This window comes from Geotrypetes seraphini, chromosome 18 (genome assembly GCF_902459505.1).
Source record: "Geotrypetes seraphini chromosome 18, aGeoSer1.1, whole genome shotgun sequence".
Classification (NCBI taxonomy): Eukaryota; Metazoa; Chordata; class Amphibia; order Gymnophiona; family Dermophiidae; genus Geotrypetes; species Geotrypetes seraphini.
Window position 1 is genome coordinate 31,276,536 of NC_047101.1, and position 23,516 is coordinate 31,300,051.

A 23,516-nucleotide genomic window follows, 5' to 3' on the forward strand; every position below is an offset into this window, starting at 1 on the left:
TGTAGTCCTTGTAGTGCCTCTCCGTGGTTCAGAAACCCGAAGTTCATCTCCTTGCACCATCCTTGCAGCCAGTCGTTTGCCTTCTGGATCCGATTCTCTCTGGCTCTTCCCTTGCCCCTTACTGGAAGGATCGAGGAGAACACAACCTGCGCATCCAACCTCCTCAGCTTCTCACCCAGGGCACCAAAGTCCTCAGGTATCCTCTCCGGGGTGCTCCTGGCGGTATCGTTGGTTCCGACATGGATAAGAAGCATGGGGAAGTGGTCTTGGGGTTTGATGAGTCTGTCCAAGCAGGTGGTTACTTCCCGGATCCTGGCTCCTGGCAAACAGCAAACCTCTCTCGATTGAATATCTGGTCTGCAGATCGGGCCCTCCGTGCCCCTCAGCATTGAATCCCCAATTACCACCACTCTACGCTTCTTAGGGGGGGGCCGTTCTGATGTCTCTGGGACCGGAACCTCCTGCTGGATATCTTCCTGTTCCTCTGGGACGGGAACCTCCTGCTGGATATCTTCCTGTTCCTCATTGTCAGGTCCTCCCTGAAGCAGCTGGAATCTGTTCCTCAATGGGATTTGCGGGGTTGATGTAGAACTACCCAGTGTGTGAGAAAAAGAGACAGTATATGAGGAAGGTTTTTTGTGTTTGCCTGTGGAGGAGGTTACTAGCTGCCAGGAGTCGGCGTCATCAGCCTCCTCCTGAATTCCAATTGTTGGTCCCAATGTAGCAGGATTGGTGGTTTTGGGCGTCCCGAGGATGGTCCTGCCAGGTTCCTGTACGGTGATCTGGGACAGTTCCTGGATAACTTCATCGATGTAGGCCTCGTCGTCCCGGATACTTCTTAAGCGCATGACCTCCTCTCTCAGACTATTCAGTTCTTGTAAAAGGCTGTTCTCTAGTTGATCCGTCGTTTCTGTCTGCGTAGAAACTGTAGCCATTTTTGTGGGGATGGCCTCGGTCTGTACAGATACCTCTGTGCTCTGTCTCAGCTCTCCCTCTGTTTCCGTGGCCACCCCCTCGATCCCTTTGGTGACTGGACCACCTGCCTTGATTGTAGTCTTGTTGCTTCTGGTTCTACCTGCCATTTTTTTTTTTTTTTTATAATAAAATAGTTGTAAGTTATTTAATCAGGTATTCGTTAGTTGTCAGACAGTTGAAGGATGAAGGGTATCAGCTAATTGTTAGTTTATACTGCCTGTTTGTTAGTTGGCTAGGAAGGTCTACCAATTTATTTGGGTTGCAAGTTTGAGGATAGGGTGACTGCTGGTAAGAAGAAATTAGAAATTAGCAGCAAGTTTGAGAAAGTTAGTGATAGAAGGTTATAGAGGGGCTGGGAAAGCTTAAAAGCTGGGTTAAAGGTTAATTAGCTAGTTATCAGTGAAGGTGATAGTACTCTGCCTTGTTGTGAACTCGGATCCTACGTTGGCAGTTTTCTGGAGCCCCTCCTAGAGGCTCTTCCCGAGGCCCTTCGCAAAGGCGCTCTCGCTAAGGCGAGCGCCTTTGCCGCTCGCCTTCGCTGCGCGCCGAACGGCTGCGCGCCATTGGCATGCCCCCTTTATGGGGGATCTCAGCTGTGACGTCGGGGGGTGGGCGGAGCTACCACCCGCCTCTGTCCGCTCCCTTTGCTGCTTCTCCTGCCTTCTCCGCTCCTCTCCGCCCCCTTGTACTGCCTCCTCCGACTCTCCTGCGCTTCTCCTGCCCTGAACCTGGACTCAAGCACACACACACAGCACCTCCGATCCTCTCCGCTCTCAGCTCCCCACGTGCTTGTGTCCAAAAGGCTGGTTCAGCGATTGGACCCTCTGCCTGCTCGCCCCCTTTTATGGGGGATCTCGGCTGTGACGTCGGGGGGTGGGCGGAGCTACCACCCGCCTCTGTCCGCTCCCTTTGCCGCTTCTCCTGCCTTCTCCGCTCCTCTCCGCCCCCTTGTACTGCCTCCTCCGACTCTCCTGCGCTTCTCCTGCCCTGCACCTGGACTCAAGCACACACACATATGTATGTTACTATGTTAACAGATCACTGGAATGTTCCTGAGGGACCCTTAGGGGTAAGTAAGTCCATGGCTAAGTTCTACCCAATGGATGCTGAGTTTCAGAAGGTACCTCATTTCTTCAGCCGAAGGTACCTCATTTCTTCAGCCAAAGGTACAATCCGGAATCATTGGACTGGATTCTGTTGTCCAAGCCTGACCTGCAGAGGAGCTCCTGTATGTGTCCTCCCCCCCCCCCCCCACAATAGCCAGTGATATACAGAGTACTTTGGCAGGTCAGAACACACCCAGGTCAAGTGGTTCTGGTAGCTCTAAATTAGTCAGTGTGGCTGTGGTACATAGACTTGGTACGTCTGCAAAGGGACAAGGCTCTCCGGCTTCCATGTCATCCTAATCTTCTATCGGGGTCCAATCACCCTAGAGGATCTAGAGCGCTTTGGTCTTAAGACATGGCTCTTGAGCGAAGCTTTAGGGCATAAAGGCTGTTCATCTGAAGTCATTGTCCTACTCCCGAAGTCTAAGAAGCAGTCTATGTTGGCGGCCTACACAAAAGCCTGGAAGTGGTTGTGCAGGAAGGTCTGAAGAAGGGTCTGGTGGTTGGTGCTCTCAAGGTATAGATAGCTGGACTTTCCTGCTTCAGAGTACAGGTAATCAAGTGCTCATTGGCGTCCCATTCGGATGTTTCTAGATTTTTGAAGGGAGCCTGACATCTTCACCCTTCAGTGTTACAACCTTTTCCATCTTGGAACCTTAATCTGGTCCTGCAGGCACTTGCAAAAACCCCATATGAGCCTTTGGAGGAGGCATCCCTGAAAGATCTGATGATTAAGACAATGGCTGTGCTACAAGCACTTTCCTGCAGGGAACCCATTCTTGGCATCTCGATTCAAACAGGGTCCCTTCCTTACAAAACTCATGTCCAGTTTTCACGTGAATCAGGAGATGCGACTCGCAGCCTTCACACGTACAGGAATGAAGAAAGCAGATAGTATGTTGAAAGTTCTGGATGTGCGATGAATTTGATTTGTTACTTGGAGGTAACCAATGAGTTCCGGCTATCTGATCACCTCTTTATGCTTATGAATGCAGCACATCAAGGGAGACTGGCATCGAAAGCAACCATATCCAGGTAGATCAGAATGGCCAAATCTTCCTCTTATATTGGAAGTGAAAAGCAGTCTCCAGTGGTAGTGAAGGCACACTCTACTCACAGTGTCCTGTCCTATTGGACAGAGTCTAGAGCAGTCTCTGCAATCTTCACAAGTTCACTAAGTTTTACAGGGTGAATGTAGCAGCCAGGCTGGACACCACTTTTGTGTCCTCAGTATTGGCAGCGGGCTCAAGTGTTCCTCCCTAGGAACCAGGGACTGCTCTGATGCATCCCGATGGTCAAGACTATCAGTCCTGTTGCACAAGAAGGAAAGATTAGGTTCCTAACGTTGCTAAAACAGGAGTGTTAGTCTTGACTGCCACTCTGTCAGATGTATAGTGGCCTGCTTTCTGTTTCAGATATGCCTGTTTAGTCGGATGTCTTGTTTTTATTGCCTGCCCGGTCAGAAATTAAGAAGAACTCACTTATAACAGCTACAGAACTATTGATGCAGATGGCATACAGATGGTAGGTAGCTCATTTTATTACCATCTTGTTTCATTTAGTTGTGGTTAACTAACATTGTTCTTTAATGTTTGCATTTAGAGCAGAACAGACTTGTATAATTGTGGGGAGTTTCCCCACACCCCTCTTATGTTTGCACTCTAGGATTCACTAGAAGCTTTGGTATCAACTGAAGGGGGGGGTGGAGCCCATCCCAGAGTAATAGGAGGTGGAGCATGAAAACTAACAGTGGGCTCTCTACAACCCTCGCAACTGTTTAGGGTATAACCTGGTCAAAACTACCATTCCTTTTTACAAGAAAGAGGATTAGCAAGGTAAGAACCTAATCTTTCCTTCTCAAAGCCAACACTTGGAGCCCTTCTGTCATAGTTAAAACTTTCTAATGGATAGCCTCACTATATATGAGCATAGTTTGTTTATTCACCTACAGCATGTTTAACCAATATAATATTGTTTGTTTATGGCACGCAGTGTAAAAGGATGTAAATGGTGGTCTAATGGCTTTTGTTGATTTCAGCGTGGCACCTAAAAATGCCACTGGGGAAAATCTCTCCTTTTGGGGGGGGGCTTTGATATTGAATTCACTCCTTCACAAATTTTTTGATTGATTTCAGTTATTAATCGTTCATAATCCACTGTGGACCATTTCCCAATCTATACAGTGAGACACTTTTATAGACAGTGTAGGGAGAAAATAGTTTTTGTAGTGTAAATAGTTAAAACTAACATGTTTTATCTGCTGATACTGTACTGCTTGTTTTAAGCTTTAACCAAATTGAAAGATGTTAAATTTCTCTTTTAAAAATGATTTTAGGCTATCATGGCTCAGCTTCCGCAGGAACAGAAAGCTAAAATTGCTGAACAAGTTGCCAGTTTCCAGGAAGAAAAGAGTAAATTGGACGCTGAAGTGTCAAAATGGGATGACAGTGGTAATGACATTATTGTTCTGGCAAAACAAATGTGCATGATCATGATGGAGATGACAGACTTTACAAGGTGAGCCATTATAGAAATAGACTGAACTGGTATTTTCAGATGATGAACTGGTATTTTCAGATGATGATCTGCACTTTTATTGATGATATTATTTTATTTATATCCATCCAAAAACTAAGCAGGTTCTAATCTTAAAACATATACAATAAATAAACATACATAAAAAACAAACCGACAGATGTTGCTATTACGTATCACAAAAATAAAACCGCTCTTCCCTTATATACAACTGCATCAAACTGCCTAAAATTCATTTGTCAAATAAGTGCATTTTTAACAAACAAAAAAACAATGAAATTACCCACTGAAACCCAATACCTTTTCCCAAGTCTGAATGCCAGCAGGTTAGATACGCCAATGAAGTTTTCTTCCCCTCAGCAGGTCCTCACTCAGCATCTCTTTGGGACTAGCTCTTAAAATGCTCTACCATACTGTACAAATGAACATAATTTTACTGTTTGTGCCACAGTGCAGGGCCAGCTATGGAAAAGTCCTTTGCCTTGTCTCATTATAGTGCATTAGCATAGACTTCTCAACTGATAAGCACATCCCCAGCTCAGTCTTCAAACTAGTCTCTAATATCTTTAGTAAAATCACAGAACGAGTGGTTCTGGGTCAGCTTACAACTTTTGTTGAAAAAACAAATGCACTGCATCCTAAACAAGCAAATTTTAGAAAAAATCATAGTAGAGACAATTCTTTGTTGATTTATTAATGATGTTTTGGAAATTGTACGGTCACTTTGCTCTTGCAGTTTCCTTGGATCTCAAATCGGCATTTGATCTTGTAGACCATGATTTATTATTGAACAGATTGATTGAATTAAGTATTGGTTCGGTCTTGGTACAAGTCCCCATTCCCTTTCCCTTAAATAATTTCTCAAGGATAGAACTTATTCAGTTGTTACTGCCCATTTTCAGTTACCTTGTGGTTCTACGTTATCTCCTATTTTATTCAATCTTTTTTTGGCCCCATTACGTATATTATTAGTAGAAGAACTTGGGATTATGATATTGTTATTCAGACAATATTCTACCTGGTTCAAGAATTGATCCCATTAACTTATCTCTTGAAAAGTTTCAGTATGGTCTTTTAATAATAGTTTCTTGGCTGAATAAAAATAGAATTGCAGTGAATCTTAAGAAAAGTCACTCCTGCTGGTTTACTGGATACACTCCAGCACCGGATTTAAAGTTAACCATCAATAATTCAGACATTTCTTTGGTCAAGAAGTTTAAATATCTTGGTATCATTGTTGATTGGTAATTAACTATTACTGATCATGTAAGAAATGCCTTCACCGGATCAGACCGAGGTCCATCTAGTCCGGTTCTCCGCACACGCGGCGGCCCATTTAAGTACTCCTTTCTGGAGACCCGACTTTACCGTATCCGTCAATATGATATGCAAGAAGGTGTGCATCCAACCTGTGTTTGAATCCCACTACAGTAGTCTCCGCCACAAGGAAATGTTTTTATTCTCTGAGGTCATTAAGAGCGGTAAGACATCTTTTTCATAATAAGAACTTTCATATTTTGATCCATGCATTTTTTACTTCCATGATCAACTACTGCAATGTTATCTATGCTAAAATTTCTTCTGCTGACCTTCAGCAGCTTCAAACATTAAACATGGTTATAAAGTTAGGACATAAAAGTAAATTAGATCATGTAACAACATTGGAGGATTTCTTTCTTTCTTTTTCTCTTTCCCCTTTTACTGTACATTTATAATGTTTGTATTAAATGGATAGAAGAGTTCAGCTTATGATATGTATGACATTACTTCTATGTTCCATATATCTCCATCAACTATAATGTAACAGTTTTTCTTGCCTTGAGTTTTTTCTTTTAGATTTTGTCAAAAATTTTCAATAAAATTTCATGGAAAAAACCCCAACACTCTCTTTGCAATATCATTGATTACCGATCTCATATCGTATCGTATTCAATTCAAAATTTTGATGTTGACACAAAGCATTTCACACATTAAAACCTAGCTATCTAAATTCATTACTTATGCCATTTGTTCCATCTCAAGCACTTAGGTCTTTACAAGACAATGGATTAGTTTTGCCATCACTTAAAAGAACAAACTGGGAATTCACTAGACGTGAAGCTTTATTCTATTTAGCACCAAGTTCTTGGAATAAACTTCCTAATAATGTTTGTCTTGAAATGAATTTTAAAGCCTTCAAGAATTTACTAAAGACCTATTTTTTTCAGTGTTGTACATTCCTCAAAATGATCATATTTATTAAGATATATTCAATGTAGAATGTTTACAGAAGATATACAGGCTCCATTTTTGTTTTTCCTTTGTATGATTATATAGGTCTTTCCTATATGTTATGGAGTTTTTCTTTACTGAATACATGTTTTTATTGTTAGCTGGTGAGAACTGTTGTATGCTTCTGTGGGATATAAAATTTTAATAAACATAAACATGCCATGTTAACTTTGTATACACTCTGATGAAGTGTCATAATTTTGTACTGAATATGAAAACACACAGGCAGCCAGTGTAGCTTTCTCAAAACAGGCATAATTTTGGAAAATGACCAACTTATAAATTAAAACAACCTTTATCTCTGGCTATATACATAGTAACATAGTAGATGACGGCAGATAAAGACCCGAATGGTCCATCCAGTCTGCCCAACCTGATTCAGTTTAATTTTTTTTTTTCTTCTTCTTAACTATTTCTGGGCAAGGATTCAAAGCTCTGCCCGGTACTGTGCTTAGGTTCCAACTACTGAAGTCTCCATCAAAGCTCACTCCAGCCCATCTACACCCTCCCAGCCATTGAAGCCCTCCCCAGCCCATCCTCAACCAAATGGCCATATACAGACACAGACCGTGCAAGTCTGCCCAGTGCTGGCCTTAGTTCTTCAATATTTACTATTATTTTCTGATTCTAGATCCTCTTTATTCATCCCATGCTTTTTTCAACTCTGTCACCGTTTTCCTCTCCACCACCTCTCTCAGGAGCGCATTCCAGGCATCCACCACCCTCTCCGTAAAGAATAATTTCCTTACATTATTCTTGAGTCTCCCACCCCTCAGCTTCAAATTATGCCCTCTGGTTTTACCATTTTCCTTTCTCTGAAAAAGATTTTGTTCTACATTAATACCTTTCAAGTATCTGAACGTCTGAATCATAGCTCCCTTGTCTCTCCTTTCCTCTAGGGCAGTGGTTCTTAAACTTGTTGGAGGTACTGAACCCCACCAGTTTCATATGCATGTTCACCGAACCATTCTTTATTGGAAAAATAAAATATGATTTTTACAAATTCAAAACATAGGTATACAGTGAGGGAAAAAATAATATAAATTTTGAAAACAAAAAAGTTCTCCTATATTTCGAATAATAATAACATAATAATGAAATTTACTGCAAATCAGTGTGACTTCTGCTGTTGCCTCTCAGAGACCAGTTCAGAAATGCGCGGCTTTACCTTGGCAAGTGCCACTCTCATGTCATTTTCGCAACAAAGTCTGTTCCTTTTCTTTGTTTTTATGTCCAGCATCCTCGAAAAGGATTGCTCGCAAAGATACATTGTAACAAACGGTATGAAAATTTCCAGAGCTTTCTTAGCAATAACAGGGTACGTTACCAATTGTTGACACCAAAACGTTGTTGTTCTGAAGAGTTGCTGTTGAACCTGGCTCTGCTGAATTTCAATGATTTCATCGAGGTATTCATCATTGACATCTGTTGTCTCAACACTCAACGTGAATGGCTGTCTCACCCATGCTGGATATGACTCTCTTGTAGGGAAGTATCCGTCGAGAGACTTTGCAAGCTCATCTAAGTGCGTGTCAATAGTTTGCTTCAGTTCCGCGAGTACAGAAATGTCTCTGATTCCAGATACATCTTCGATCTTACTTACACAGTTGTCTAGCAGGGGAAATTTTGTGAAGTTATCGTTTTCTGTTCGTCGTTTCCATAATGGTAGCTTCTTTTGAAAAGCTTTCAGGTTTTCTTCTGCTTCGATGATGTTGACTCCACCACCCTGCATCTGCTTATTGAGATGATTGAGAGCTGCAAAGATATCAGCCATGTACGCTAAAATGAGAATGAATTCAGAATTTTTGAAGCAATCTGCATGGCAATGTTGCTGCTCTTGCAAAAACAGAGCTAATTCTACACGCTTGGCAAAAACACGATTCAGCACCTGTCCCCGGGATAACCACCGAACGTTAGAATGGTACAGAAGTACCTCGAATTCAGATCCCATTTCTTTACACAGCTCCTTGAAGATGCGGTGCTTCAGAGCATTATTTCGCACATAGTTCACGCATTCCAAAACAAATTTTAAAACTTCTGCCAGTTTTGGAGGTAAGGTTTTTGTTGCCAACGCATGCCTGTGCAGAATGCAATGCGTAACAATGATGTGTGGTGCATCGGCATTTACTAGCGCACCAAAACCAGACTTTCTTCCGAGCATGGCTGGAGCTCCGTCCGAACAAACTGCAGAAACCATATCCCACGAAAGATTGTTGTCTTTGAAGAAGTCATCCACAAGTTTCTTCACATCAGTTGCCTTAGTTGTTGTTGTAAGAGGCTTACAAAATAAAAAATCATCCTTTATCACGTCGTCTTTCACATAGCGCACGAATACTGCAAGCTGGCTTAGATTGGAAACGTCTGTGGTCTCGTCGAGTTGAAGGCTGAATTTTGCCGGGCTTGAAATCAGATCTGCAACTACTTGAGCCAAGATGTCTTTGCTCATGTCCTCTATTCTGTTGCTGATGATGTCATTTGAAAGAGGAATTTCAGATAACTGAACTTCAGCCGCTTTTCCCAGCATGATATTCGCCATCTTCAACACAGCTGGTTTTATGAGTGTTTCACCAATGGTGTGTGGTTTGCCCTGCTTTGCAATCAGGTAAGCAACTTCGTACGATGCTGTGAGGATCGGTTTGTTGATGGGTACAAAGCAGAGAACAGGCAGAGTAGCCTTTTCATCGAATCTTGCTCTCTTCACCTTGAATTCAGCGAGCGTTGTGTTCTTGTATTTTCCATCTCCATGCAGCTTAAGGAAGTGTTCCCTTAGTTTTGCTGGAGCTAGACTAGAATTACTCAACTTGGCATTGCAGATCATGCAATTAGGACACTGACTCCCATCACGTTCCGTTATACATGTGAATCCATATTGTACATATTCGTCCGACCACTTTCATATTTTGCTCGATATAGTTAGTAAGGGATTAAAATATTAAGATAGGTATCACACAATGTACCATCACAACAGTTACAATTCGACTACTATGCGCATCAAATCCCCTGCAGCACAGATAGGCCAAGCGATGTTGCGTGATCACCTGCAGCCAATTATGGACAAGCGGGGCATATCATCACGAATCATAAGCAGATGATATAGGAAGTAGAGAATGACACGGTGGTTGTTACCCGTGGCTAGCTGCAGGTAGCCACGGGTAACCTGCTGAAACAGGGAGAAAAAAAATAGTGGTCGCTGCGGGGACGGGGATAAGGCCATTCACCGCCACGTGGAGCAGTGAATGGTCTTTTTTCCGCAGTGAAGCAGTCACAGATCACGCGATCCAGCATCCCCACCCAATCGCTGCATCCTGCCATCTCCCTCCCTCCACATCACCTTAGGTGCCGACTTTAATTCTCCCAGCTGCATTCTTCAATAAGCCACGCGCGCAGCTGCTTGAATTGTTGAATCTTCTCCTGTGATGCAAGTTCCTGTTTCCGGTTGCGTCAAAGGAGTAGATTCAACAATTTAAGTAGCTGCGTACACGTGGCTTATTAAAAGCGTACCGCTGGGAGAAGAATTAAAGTTGGCACATAAGGTGAGGTAGAGGGAGGGAGATGGCAGGACACGGCGATCAGGAGGGAAGGGGCTGCTGGACCGCGCGATCTGTAATTGCGCATGTTCCCCCTCACTAGGAAGGAGGGAATGAAAGGGAAAGAGATGCTGGGCCAAGGGGATGAAGAGAGAGAGAGAAATATTAAACCAACAAGCAGGGAAGAAAAAGGGGAGGACAGGCAGGTGAGCTAGATGGGATGAAGGAGGGAAAGAAGCTAGATTGGGTTGGAGAGAAGAGACACATTGGTGTGGAAGAGGAAGAGAGGGGAAATCTGGACACAGAAAGGTAACAGAAACAGAGAGGAAATTATGTGCATGGGGACATAGGGACAGAGACTTAAAGGGGACATACATGGGGGATGGTATATGGACACAGGGGGAGGGGACAATGACAGATACAGAGGGGAGATACTAGAAATGGGGATTATAGGAACACAGAAGCGAGATGGTTTGTGGGGACGAGACGGGGACCAAGCTTGCAGGCTCCAGCAGCTTGTACAAATTACATTGTAACGCGCCATGAAGGTAAGAGAGGGAGGGAGAGAGAGATGGACCGAGCGATGCTGAAGGGGGGTGGAGAGGAACAGACGTTGAAGGGAAATGTGGAACAGAGTGGGGAGAAGATGCTGGAAGAGAAGAAGACAGAGATGCCAGACTATGGGGGGAGTGGAGGGAAGAAGATGGGTGCCAAACCAATTAGGGGGGGTTGTGAAGGGAGAGGCACAGTAACAGAGCAAATGGAAGACGCAGAGAGAAGGCAGACAGTGGATGGAAGGAATTGAATGAGAAGATGAGGAAAGCAGAAACCAGACAACAAAGATAGAGAAAAAATTATATTTTCTTTTTTTTGCTTTAGGATAAAGTAGTATATTAGTTGTGTTGATAAAAATTTATAAACAAAGCCCTGCCAGCTGAACATCTGTTTCTCTAGTTCAGCAGCCAGAACTTTGATTTATAAGGAAGGAATAAGCTAAATATTGCAGTACTGAGGCTTGTATAGATGCTACGGGGACAGTAGTTGCAGGGACAGTGGTCGCGGGGACGGGGCAGGGACAGAGATGGGGCAGAGACAGTGGGGACGGGGCAGTGACAGAGATGGTATGGTGGTCGTGGTGACGGGGACAAATTTTCCCCCCGTGTCCTTCTCTAATAGGAAGGTCCCACAGCCACTGTGCCAAAGAGTGTAGGGGATTGTTTGGTCTCCTATGTATTTCTTGTTTGTGGCCTGTAAATCCCCCTTCACCTGTCTTTTGTTCTCCAATTCTTTCTTATGCCAGATGGTTGTGCATTAGTGATTCCTGAACAGTAGGTGGGACCATTTTAAATATTGCTGATGATGTAGGACGTTTGTGTCTGTACAGTCCTAGCAACACTTGCTAATAACCGAACCCGCAAATATAGAGGGAGACCTGTATTCTACATGATATGCATCTTTTACTAAAAATATTCCTAATATTCCTTTATTTTGCAGAGGTAAAGGCCCACTGAAAAATACATCCGATGTAATTAGTGCAGCCAAGAAGATTGCAGAAGCTGGGTCACGGATGGACAAACTGGGACGTACTATCGCTGACCATGTAAGTCATTATTCATCTATACAAGCCATAACTATAATATGAAATCTTTCTTGGATGGTTGAGAACATGAGTTATCATAATGGGACAGACCGAAGGTCCAGCAAGCCCAATATCCTGTTTCCAACAGTGGCCAACTTGGACCCATAGCCTTAAAAATATGAAGTTTCAATTTGCTAGCTGTCCTGTGAAGATATAGTAGTCTGGAAACTTTAGATCTGGTGATAGTGGTACTGACCCCACATTTCCAAATTCCTCCTATTGCTAAAATAATGCTAAATTCTGTTCTGTAGTTTATTACCATGAAACAGACCTTATAAGAACGAGCGACGAGATGGCAGATGAAGTTCAACGTTGAGAAATGTAAGGTATTACATGTGGGGAGCAGAAACTCGAGATACAACTATACAATGGGAGAGATATTATTTAATAAGAGTACCCAGGAAAGGGACTTGAGGTTATTGGTGGACATGACAATGAAGCCGACGGCACAGTGTGCAGCGGCCGCTAAGAGAGCGAATAGAATGCTTGGTATAATCAAAAAGGGTATTACAGCCAGAACGAAAGAGGTTATCCTGCCGTTGTATCGGGCAATGGTGCGCCCGCATTTGGAGTACTGCGTCCAATATTGTTCGCCGTACCTTAAGAAGGATATGGCGTTAGTCGAGAGGGTTCAGAGGAGAGCAACACGTCTGATAAAAGGGATGGAAAACCTGTCATATGCTGAGAGATTGGAGAAGCTGGGTCTCTTTTCCCTGGAGAAGAGGAGACTTAGAGGGGATATGATAGAGACTTACAAGATCATGAAGGGCATAGAGAGAGTAGAAAGGGACAGATTCTTCAAACTTTCGAATAATAAAAGAACAAGAGGGCACTCGGAAAAGTTGATAGGAGACAGATTCAAAACAAATACTAGGAAGTTCTTTTTTACCCAACGTGTGGTGGACACCTGGAATGCGCTTCCAGAGGACGTGTTTGGGCAGCGTACGGTACTGGGGTTCAAGAAAGGATTAGACAAATTCCTACTGGAAAAGAGGATAGAGGGGTATAGATAGAAGATTACTGCACAGGTCCTGGACCTGCTGGGCCACCGCGTGAGCGGACTGCTGGGCACGATGAACCTCGGGTCTGACCCAGCAGAGGCATTTCTTATGTTCTTGTGTTACCTCTCTGTCTCCCTGCCTTGTTCACCCTCTGCCCAATAACTTTCAAACAGTTCACCCGGTTTCATTTGCATTTGTGATACACCAAATGACACCCGCTTCCTCAGTTCATAACTGTGCCACCATAGAGCCCCTAAGAACCTGTCCTTTTTAACATTTTTGTAAGCAATATTGTTGAAGTGCTGTCTGGTAAAGTTTGCTTCTTTGTGTATGATACCAAAATCTGCAATAGGTTACTCACCCTGATGGTATAGATAACGTGAGGAAGGACATAGTGAAGAATGGTCTGGAATTTGGCAGGTAAGACTTAATGCTAAGACATGCAGGGTCATGCTTTTGGGCTGTAAAAACCCAAGGAAATAGTACAGTTTAGCGGGCGAAAAACCTGTGTGCACAAAAGAGGAGTGGGACTTGGTGTGATCGTATGTGATGATCTTATGGTGATCAAGTAAATAAATAAGTATTAATTCTTTACAATAAATAACACTCAAATAATAAGATCTACTAATTAAAAAACTGAAAATCAAAAAAAATTTAAACCAAACCAAAAATGTGATAAAATTGTGTTCAGTCAAATTAACACCAAGTTTTGCAATCGCATATAACAATTAGTGGGAATACAGCAGAGGTATGTGAGAGGTGAAATAATGAGTAGGAGTGATCTAGATTTAGATCAACAATGAGAAATGGTAGTTAATTTAAACTGGGTCGTCCTGTTTGGGAAAGAGGAGTGTTTTTAGGAGCTTCCTGAAGTGCATGTAAGATGTTGAAGATCGGGCCAGTTGACACCATTCTGGATCTTTGAAAGCCAGATCTTATGGTGGCTTAACAGGTAGAAAAGGTGATAGTGAAAGTTAGAAGAATGCTTGGGTATGTAGGGAGAGGAATGGCCAGTAGAAAAAGGAGGTGGTGGTGGTGTCCATGTATAAGACTAGTGAGGCCTCATTTAGAATATTGTAAACAATTCTGGAGATGCACCTTCAGAAAGATATAAACAAGATGAAGGCGGTCCAGAGAATGGCTACAAAAATAAGTGGTCTTTGTCAAGCATATGGAGACAGACTATTAATTATTTCTAGAGTGCTACCAGCAGTATGCAGCTTTGTATAAAAGAAACAATCCCTGCTTGAATGAACTTACAATCTAAATAGTCAAGAGGATGCCAGGGAAGGGATTACAGTTGGAGGGGATGGTTAAACTGCTGCCTAGGGTGGTGAGCAGAGGCTAGAGGGGAAGTAGGGTTATGAGTTGTATATTGTAGTTCTTCCCCTTCTCTTCCATCATGTCTCTGTTTGTATAACGTCTATTATTTGTTAAATTTGTTTAATCTTAACTGTTTGATATTCCCCATTTTTATGAACTTCGCTTAGAAATTTCTTTTATAAGTGTTTATCAAATTTTAAAGCAAACTTGAAACTTGAGTTGAAGGCTGTCTCAAAAAGGTGGGTGTTCAGCCTACTTTTGAACAAGGGTAGGGGCATAGTGGATGGACTCAGGTAATTTAATCCAGGCATAAAGAATGGTGAGATGAAAAGAACAAAGTATGGAATTGGAAGCCGAGGAGAAGGGTACAGATAAAGCAGTTTGAGTATCAGAGTTCTCGGGGAGAGAGGAGAGAGCTTACTGACGGGCTGCAGAATGAATACACTTGTAGGTTAGTAATAGGGGTGAGGTGAGTGTAGCGAGGTTGGCAGAAGGTAAGTCATGCAGCATTGTTTTGTACAGATTGCAGGGGGAAGAGGCAGCTCAGTGGGGGACCGGTTAACATAAGAATCCAGTCGGGTTTTCAGGATTCCCCCAATGAATATGCATTGAAAGCAGTGCATGCAAATAGCTCTCATGCATATTCATTGGGGAAATCTGACTGGATTCCATCCCTCAAGGATCGGAGTTGCCCACCCCTGTTCTAGGCAGATGGAACGTAGAAAAGCAGTCCTCAAAAAGTTAGGGTGGGCTTGCTGTGCCAGCCCATAAGACCAAGGACCCAAAGGCAAAGTCCTGTCTTGCCACCACATCCACTCTGTAAAACTTGGCAAACGTTTGCAGAGAGGACCAAGTTGCCGCCCTGCAGATGTCTTCAAAGTTCCCATAGGAAATAATGGAGGTTTTACTCACAGTTCCAGCAATGCCAGCCTGTCAGCACTTACACAGCAGCTGAATGGAGGAAAGATTTTCTGCCTCAGAAACTGCTCCAAATGACTAGAGTTGAAGATCTTTGGACTGTCGGTCAGCCAGACACTGACTATGACCTCAACCCCCATGGATCCTTGCCACGAGGTTGGGGGCAGGAAAGGCAGCCTGTGCCTTGAAACATGGGTGGGTTTCAATCCAGATGCATCCAGCCTGCATTTAAAACCCATGACAAGGTCAGCAGGCAAGCAAACTCCCAGGGGAATGGACCCAGAGTCTTTAGATTTTAAGCTCTTTCGAGCAGAGGCTGTTTTCTTCTTCTTTGTGACTCTACAGCACTATGTATGTCTGGTAGCGCCATAGAAATAATTAACATGGATATTCATAAATATTTGTTGTTATTGTAATGAATAATCATAATAAAGAATTAAAGAATAAAAAGAAATAATTAATAGTAATAGTAGGAAGGGTGGCACACAGCAGACTGGCTCCACAGATCCACCACATTTTCTCTTTGAAGCAGTAGTCCTGCTCCGCAGGACTGCATCCTTTCCTCTGACAGGGGACCACCGAGAAGGGGTCTCAAGGCACTCAGGCCACCGAAAAAGCAGACTTTAAGCAAAAAAATAAGAAAAAGCAGAGCAACTACAAAAGACTTCTGTACGGATTGCTTGCAGAAATTGAAAGTGGATATAGCTCTAGCTCTCAGTCTAAGGGGGAGAGAAGCATGTGCTCAGAAAAGTGTTGGATTTCTGCAACTCCTGGATTGCGGGTTGGGATTGAAAACCTAGCGTATGGAATCCTTCAGGGACTAACAGAAAGACGATTATCATAGGTAAAAACCTAATCTTCCAATACATCTGGATTCAATTTTTCTCCTTTCAGCAATGTTTTCACTGTAGCACATTTAAATTGACACAGAAATATTCCTGAACCTAAAGATTTATTGACCATAATTGTCAAAATTGGGGCAATTTGGTCACTCATTGATCTTAATAGTCCTGATAAGCATGGATCAGCCAATGACCACGTTGGAGATAACTTCATAATTTTTCTCCAAAATTTTTAATTCATCCCAATTTCCAAATTCACCATCACTCATAATATTCTGCAATTGCATGGAACCTCCAATTTTATTATCTCAGTTCAGTTTTCTCACCTAAATACCTAGCAAAAGCAATGGCATTAGGTCCTTGTTGCAAATGTTTCTGCTCATATCCATTCACTAACATTCTCACTGTGCTGAACAGTTCTTTTGGTCTATTCAGAGATGTCTTTACTTTCTGTTTACAATATTCACATTTCTTATATTTGCATAAGGCAACATGCGCCATCAATTGCAATTTACAACTCTCCAAATCATCAATATAATTTGATTTTTGCCATCTCCATTCTGCTTGACACACTTCACACCTAACCTGCATAATAGCAGAACATCCCATGGACAGGATATATAATTTTATCTCACCAAAATCTCCCTTCCAGGAACAATTTTATCTAAAGAATCAATCAATGTAGAATTCCAATCAATCATCTGATCTAACGACAATCCTTCATCAAACTTAAGTTCTGATATCCATACTGCAGCCAGGTCTTTTATTTCAAAACAATCCCTTATAATCTTTGTTTGTTTTCTTGTCATCATTTGTTAGACATTTATTCCAGCCTTGATTTTCAGTTTCCAGCTTCTCCCAAAACTGTAGCTGATGCAGCTTAATTCTTATCAATGATAATATGAAAATATTTTGTTATTAAAATAATATGAATGACACCCTTTTTCAGTTCATATGTGACTCCTGATTAACTCTGCAATTGATGTCTTGAAGTATGTGGTTATAAATGTATTCGTCAAAAGACTTCTTTATTCATTTTAAATTGCTTTCAATGTTGGATTTAAAGTGGTTTATATTGTTTGTTTGTTTTTTATTTTACAGTGTCCAGATTCTGCCTGCAAACAGGACCTTTTGGCTTATCTTCAGCGTATTGCATTATACTGCCACCAACTGAATATCTGCAGCAAAGTTAAAGCTGAAGTTCAGAATCTTGGGGGAGAACTTGTTGTGTCAGGAGTAAGTAGTTCTGTTTTCTGTTTTACACATTTGTTTTTGAATCTCTATTAACTTGTTTGCTCAAATTTTTATTTTCACCCTAGATTTCTAAAACAAATTTGGAACACCTGAGCAAAAAACAGGTTAAGTTTCAGCCATTGTCATCTTAACATAAATTGCATGTGATCCAAAACAGATACCGTATTTTTCGCTCCATAAGATGTACTTTTTTTCCACCCAAAAGTGGGTAGAAATCTTGGTATGTCTTGGAGCGAAAGTACAAATTTTTTAAAATTCCCGCAGCACCTTTTTAAAACACACCCGCCTGCCTTCACATGCCCCTTTTTGAAAACACTCCGCAAGCTCGCTGCTGCACATTTTTAAAACAACCCCACCACATACTGATGCCCCCACACACACACACACACACACACACTTCCTACCACTGTCGTACCTTGTTAAAAACATCCTGGTAGTCCAGTATAATCCCTTCCTCACTAGCTGTCTCCTCCTATTTCCCAGCCAACGGCACACAGGTCAGGAGCACGGAGGTCAGGAGCAAAGCTTTCCACGCTCCTGTTTGGGCCCGTGCCTCTGTCTGATTGGCTGCTGTCAGTTCTCACAGGACTCGCGAGAACTGATGGCAGCCATTCAGAAAGCAGCGCGGGGCCAGGTAGGAGCATGGAAAGCTTTGCACCTGACCTTCACCCTCTTGACCTGTGCGCCGCTGGCTGGGAAATAGGAGGAGAAAGCTAGGGAGGGAGGGATTTTAAAAAAATACTGAGACAGCCGTCTAGGGAGGGAGGGTTTTGAAAAGGTACTGGGGGGGCTGGCTTGGGGCTGGCTGGCTGCCATTACACATGCCTTGTACCCTGTCCCGGCCTACCACTAAACTACCAGAGGGGGGGACAGGGTACTGGGCAAACCATTTTGTTCAGAATTTTTTTTTTTCTTGGTTTTTCCTCCTCTACAGGTGAGTGATTCTTATGGCCAGGTGCGTCTTATAGAGCAAAAAATACAGTAGTTTTTCCACATCAAGCTGAGAAATCATGAATGTGGAGAAAAGTGAGTGTATTAGTGTTTTATCTGTACTCCATTATAAGTTACCTATTACTACCACTAATCATTTCTATATCACTACTAGACACATGCAGGGCTATACATCAAAACATATTGGAGACAGTCCCTGCTCAAGAGCTTACAATCTAGTGAAGTCAGACAAACTGGTCAAGAAGGTGCATCAATACACCTGTGCTCCGGTGGGGGAATTACAGAAGGAATGATGAGACAGTTTCAGTATATCTACTGGCCTATCAGCTGATGGATAAGGAGGCAGACACATTGGGAATGTGAAAGATTGAAGCACATTGTTTCACAATTATCCCTGGATTCTATATATGGCACCTAATGTTAGGTGCTACTTCCGCGTCAAGTTTTTGCCATGGAAAAGCATTCTAACTGATGCAAGATGATGTCATTATGTTACTATGTAAAAATGACAGATCCACATAAAACCACACATGCCATTTATAGAATAGCGTATAAGCATTTGTGTGGATCTGCAAAGGAAGTGTAAAGAAGGGAGACTTGGGCAGTTTGAGGACTTTTCCTGAGAATTGGTACAGTGTTAGAGTATTGCAGATCTGTACCTAGCTTGTGCTTCAGGTTTTACACCTGGTTTCAGTTGGTGCAAATCTTCACGCCCAAAGTTGAGCATAGATCTTGTGCTACCTGCTGTTCTATAAAGGGTACCCATCCAGGAACACATTTTATAGAATACTGTTCAGTGCCAATTTTTATTTTTTTTTCAACACTGAATTTTGAGCACCATTTATTGAACCTGTCCTTTAGTGTATTGAGTAGTTTATCCTGCCCAGTGTATTTGCATTTGATATTTTTAATTCATACAATTTCTAGAAAAACATAAGCTTCAGAAATCCAATTTTTTTTGTGTTCTTTCATATTAAATGAAAAATAAAAAAGTTATAGGGCTTGCCACTTTAACCTGCCACTTAAGGGGAAAATATTTTATCCTACGAAAAGCAGACAGAATATTCTCACATATGGGTGACATCATTCACGGAGCCGTCAAAACAGCAGTTAGGGAGGCTAAATTCCACATGGAGGAGTCTCTAGCAAAGAACATCCGGAAGGGAGATAAATCCTTCTTCAGGTATATCAGTGACAGAAGTAGGAACTCAGGCGGGATTGTACGTCTTAGGAAACCAGACGGAGACTATGTGGAAAAGGATTCGGAAAAAGCCCAACTATTAAATGAATACTTCTGCTCAGTCTTCACCCGAGAAGCGCCGGGGCTTGGCCCTCAGCTACAGACAAGGGCTGACTCAGGTGACCCGTTTAGTAACTTCGAGTTTACGCCCAGCAGTGTCTACGGTGAGCTGTCAAAGCTCAAGGTTAACAAGGCAATGGGGCCTGACAACCTACACCCCAGGGTGCTTAGGGAGTTGAGTGATGTCTTGGCAGAGCCACTGTCAGCGCTCTTCAACATCTCCCTTAGTACAGGCAGCGTCCCGTTGGCTCAAAGATGGAGACAGCAAACTACAGACCAGTGAGTCTAACATCGATAGTGAGTAAACTAATGGAAACTAATCAAACACCAGTTGGATAAGATCCTGGATGAGGAGAGTCTACGGGATCCCTGTCAACATGGATTTACTAGGGGAAGATCATGCCAATCCAACCTTATCAGCTTCTTTGACTGGGTGACGGGGAAGCTGGATATTGGGGAGTCCCTGGACATAGTGTACCTGGACTTTAGCAAAGCATTCGACAGCGTACCACACCGCAGGTTGCTGAGCAAGATGAGTTCTATAGGATTAGGAGACACATTGACGAAATGGGTTGGGAACTGGCTTGGAGGTAGGCTTCAAAGGGTAGTGTGAACGGCACCCCCTCCGAAATGACAGAGGTGATCAGTGGAGTGCCACAAGGCTCGATCTTGGACCCGATCCTATTCAACATCTTTATAAGGGACTTGGCAGAAGGGCTTCGAGGGAAAATAACTTTATTCGCCGATGACGCCAAACTAAGTAATGTAGTGGGCAAATGCACAACAGACGAAGATTCAACGCCTGACAACATGATACACGACCTACTCCTACTGGAGCGCTGGTCTAGGACCTGGCAACTCAGCTTCAATGCCAAAAAATGCAAAGTTATGCACCTGGGCAGCCAAAATCCATGCAAGATCTATACCCTTAATGGCGAGATCCTAGCAAGAACGGTAGCAGAACGAGACTTGGGGGTGATCGTCGGTGAGGACATGAAGGCTGCCAATCAAGTGGCAAGCTTCATCCAAGGCAAGACAAATCATTGGTTGCATACGCAGGGGTTTCGTCAGCCGTAAGCCGGAAGTCATTATGCCATTGTATGGATCCATGGTGAGACCCCACCTGGAATACTGTGTGCCATTCTGGAGGCCGCATTATCGCAAGGATGTGCTGAGACTGGAGTCGGTACAGAGAATGGCCACCCGGATGGTCTCGGGACTCAAGGATCTCCCGTACGAGGAACGGCTAGACAAATTGCGGCTGTACTCGCTCGAGGAGCGCAGAGAGAGGAGGGACATGATCGAGACTTTCAAGTATCTCACGGGCCGCATCGAGACTGAGGAAGATATCTTCTTTTTCAGGGGTCCCGCGACAACAAGAGGGCATTCTTGGAAAATCAGAGGCGGGAAACTACGAGGTGACACCAGGAAATTCTTTTTCACTGAAAGGGTGTTTGATCGCTGGAATAGTCTTCCACTGCAGGTGATTGAGGCAAGTAGCGTGCTTGATTTTAAGGCCAAATGGGATCGACACATGGGATCTATTCACAGGGCAAAGGTAGGGGAGGGACAGTAGGGTGGGCAGACTTGATGGGCCGTGGCCCTTATCTGCCGTCTATTTCTATGTTTCTATATTTGCGATACCTCAGTTCTTCGTTTTCCGCGAACAAGTCTCTTTTGACTGGACTCCGTTCAGTCGTCGTTGCCTTTCTGCTTCGCGTTTCTTTTTCATTGTTTTTCTAGTTTTGATGTTATACTTTATTCTAATTTTTTTTCTAAAAAAAAAAAAAAAGATAGTAAAAGTCTAGAACCTCGTGCTTCGGCCTTGGTGGAGTTTTCGTTCACCATTGAGTTTAATCTCACCGATGAGATTTTTCCCATGTCGAAACCTGTGATGGGGTTTAAAAAGTGCTATTGGTGCCAGCAGCCTATTTCAATTACCTACCCTCATAATTGGTATCTTCAGTGTTTGGGCCCTGATCACTGAATTAAATCTTGTGTTTAAATGTTCCACTTTACAAAAGCACACCATTAAAGCCCGTTAAATTCAAAAGGAGAAGGTGTTCTGCTCCGCTATTGACATTGGGAAAAACTTTGGAGCCGTCATTGAAAACTCCTACATTGGCATCAGGAAATCTTCTAGCATCGGGGAAGCCAGTTACCAAGACATCTTCTTCCCAGCAAGCATCGCAGGTCTCTATAGCATCGAGTATCTTGATGCAGACCACACATTGATGCCATTGATTTGAGGATCTGTAGGTTGTCTCTCCTAGGTGTGCATCCTCAGCCAGGTCACCCTTTCCAAGACAACCTGCTGCACTGATAGTACTGGTTGGTGAGCCTTCAGTACTGGTGCATGCCGCTCAGCAGGAATCACATGCCTCATTGGCATAGAGTCTCTTGATGCCAGATGGGGGGGGGTAACTTTAAGTTGTTCGGGGAGGGGGTGCCAGTTCGCGCGGAGGGGGATCTTTGTGAGCAGGGGGAGGGGGGGAGCAGCGCTGCTGGCCTCGGGGGGGGGGGGGCGAATGTATCAAAGCGAGTTTCCATTATTTCCTATGGGGAAACTCGCTTTGATATATGAGTATTTTGGTTTACGAGCATGCTTCTGGAACGAATTATGCTCTTAAACCAAGGTTCCACTGTATATCTTAACTCCATTGAAGAAAATATACTATCTGTAACCTACTGTATCAGAAATCTTTGGGCTGGATTCACTTAGCTCACCGATCCTATCCGATCCATGGCAGGCCGACTGATCCACAACACAAATGGGGGCGATCGGAGGCACACTCCACACCGACCACACATGCACATCAGAGCGATCCTGACACATGCACAGACCATCTACTTTGCCTGTAGATGGTCTGCACTTGCTCACCGTGAACATAATGCTTATCTAAACTTTTTGCTTTAATTTTTTGCTTTTCTCTCGTGCCAATTTTTGACTTTTCTCATACGCCCATGATTTTAACCCACAGGTTTAAAGCGTGGCTGCACTGCGGCGTATTCTGGAACTTAACAGAACACGCCTTAGTGCAGCCCCGCTTTAAACCCATAGGTTAAAACCACAGGCTCACACTGCAGGGAAGGGTGGCAGAGAGCAGGAGAGTCTGGGCTCTCGCCATTGGAGCCCAGAGATCATAGCGAGCAGCAGCAACTCCAAAGCTGACTTCAATTGGAGGGGAAGTACAAACTGGTGAGGAAAATCACTTCGGGCTCTTTCGAGGACATTTACCTGGCCATTAACATAATCAGCGGAGAGGAGGTGGTGGTGAAGCTGGAGTCGCAGAAGTCCAGGCACCCGCAGCTGCTCTACGAAAGCAAACTGCAGGGAAGGGCAGCAGAGAGCAAGAGATGTTCATCAGCTGAGTTGCTTTCCTTCCCACTTTTTTCTCTTTTTGCTCCACTATTTTCAAGGGACTATGGAGTCTATAGGAGAGAAACTGCTTCTTAAGAGGAGCAGGAGAGTCGGCAGGGACGTGAGCAACTGGTCCTCATCAGTCGCTTCTTTTTTGATCAGCCAGCCCAGTTGGTGTTCCTGAAATTGTTTAGTGAATCACTGCCTTCCTACATTTGCATGTCATTTCCCTCATTTGCAGGATCGGGAGGAAGGTTAATGAATCGGGTCGGGGCCGCAAACTGGTCATGACATGATTGGTTTGTTAGGAATCTAATCCGATTCTAATCTGTATTGTATGTTTATTTCTATGTAAAGATAATGCCTAATGATAATACTGTTGTAACCTGCCTCCAACTCTACTTTGGAGGATTTGGTGGAATATAAGATCCCATATAACATAAGTGAGAATCTTCCTGCTTGTTCTTGGAGAAAGTGAAGCTACTCACCTGTATAGTAGGTGTTCTCTGAGGA

The 23,516-nt window shown here is 43.3% G+C and overlaps 1 protein-coding gene across 2 annotated transcripts in view; it reads left to right on the top strand.

Annotated features, from left to right (window-relative positions):
• Positions 1-23,516, top strand: part of CTNNA1 (catenin alpha 1) — a 179,110-nt gene that overhangs the window by 142,927 nt on the left and 12,667 nt on the right. For both annotated transcript variants that reach the window (XM_033927160.1, XM_033927161.1), the window contains exons 15-17: positions 4,417-4,598; positions 11,909-12,014; positions 17,239-17,373. In XM_033927160.1, coding sequence (XP_033783051.1) covers positions 4,417-4,598; positions 11,909-12,014; positions 17,239-17,373 — 423 coding nt within the window. The remainder of the gene's footprint in view (positions 1-4,416; positions 4,599-11,908; positions 12,015-17,238; positions 17,374-23,516) is intronic.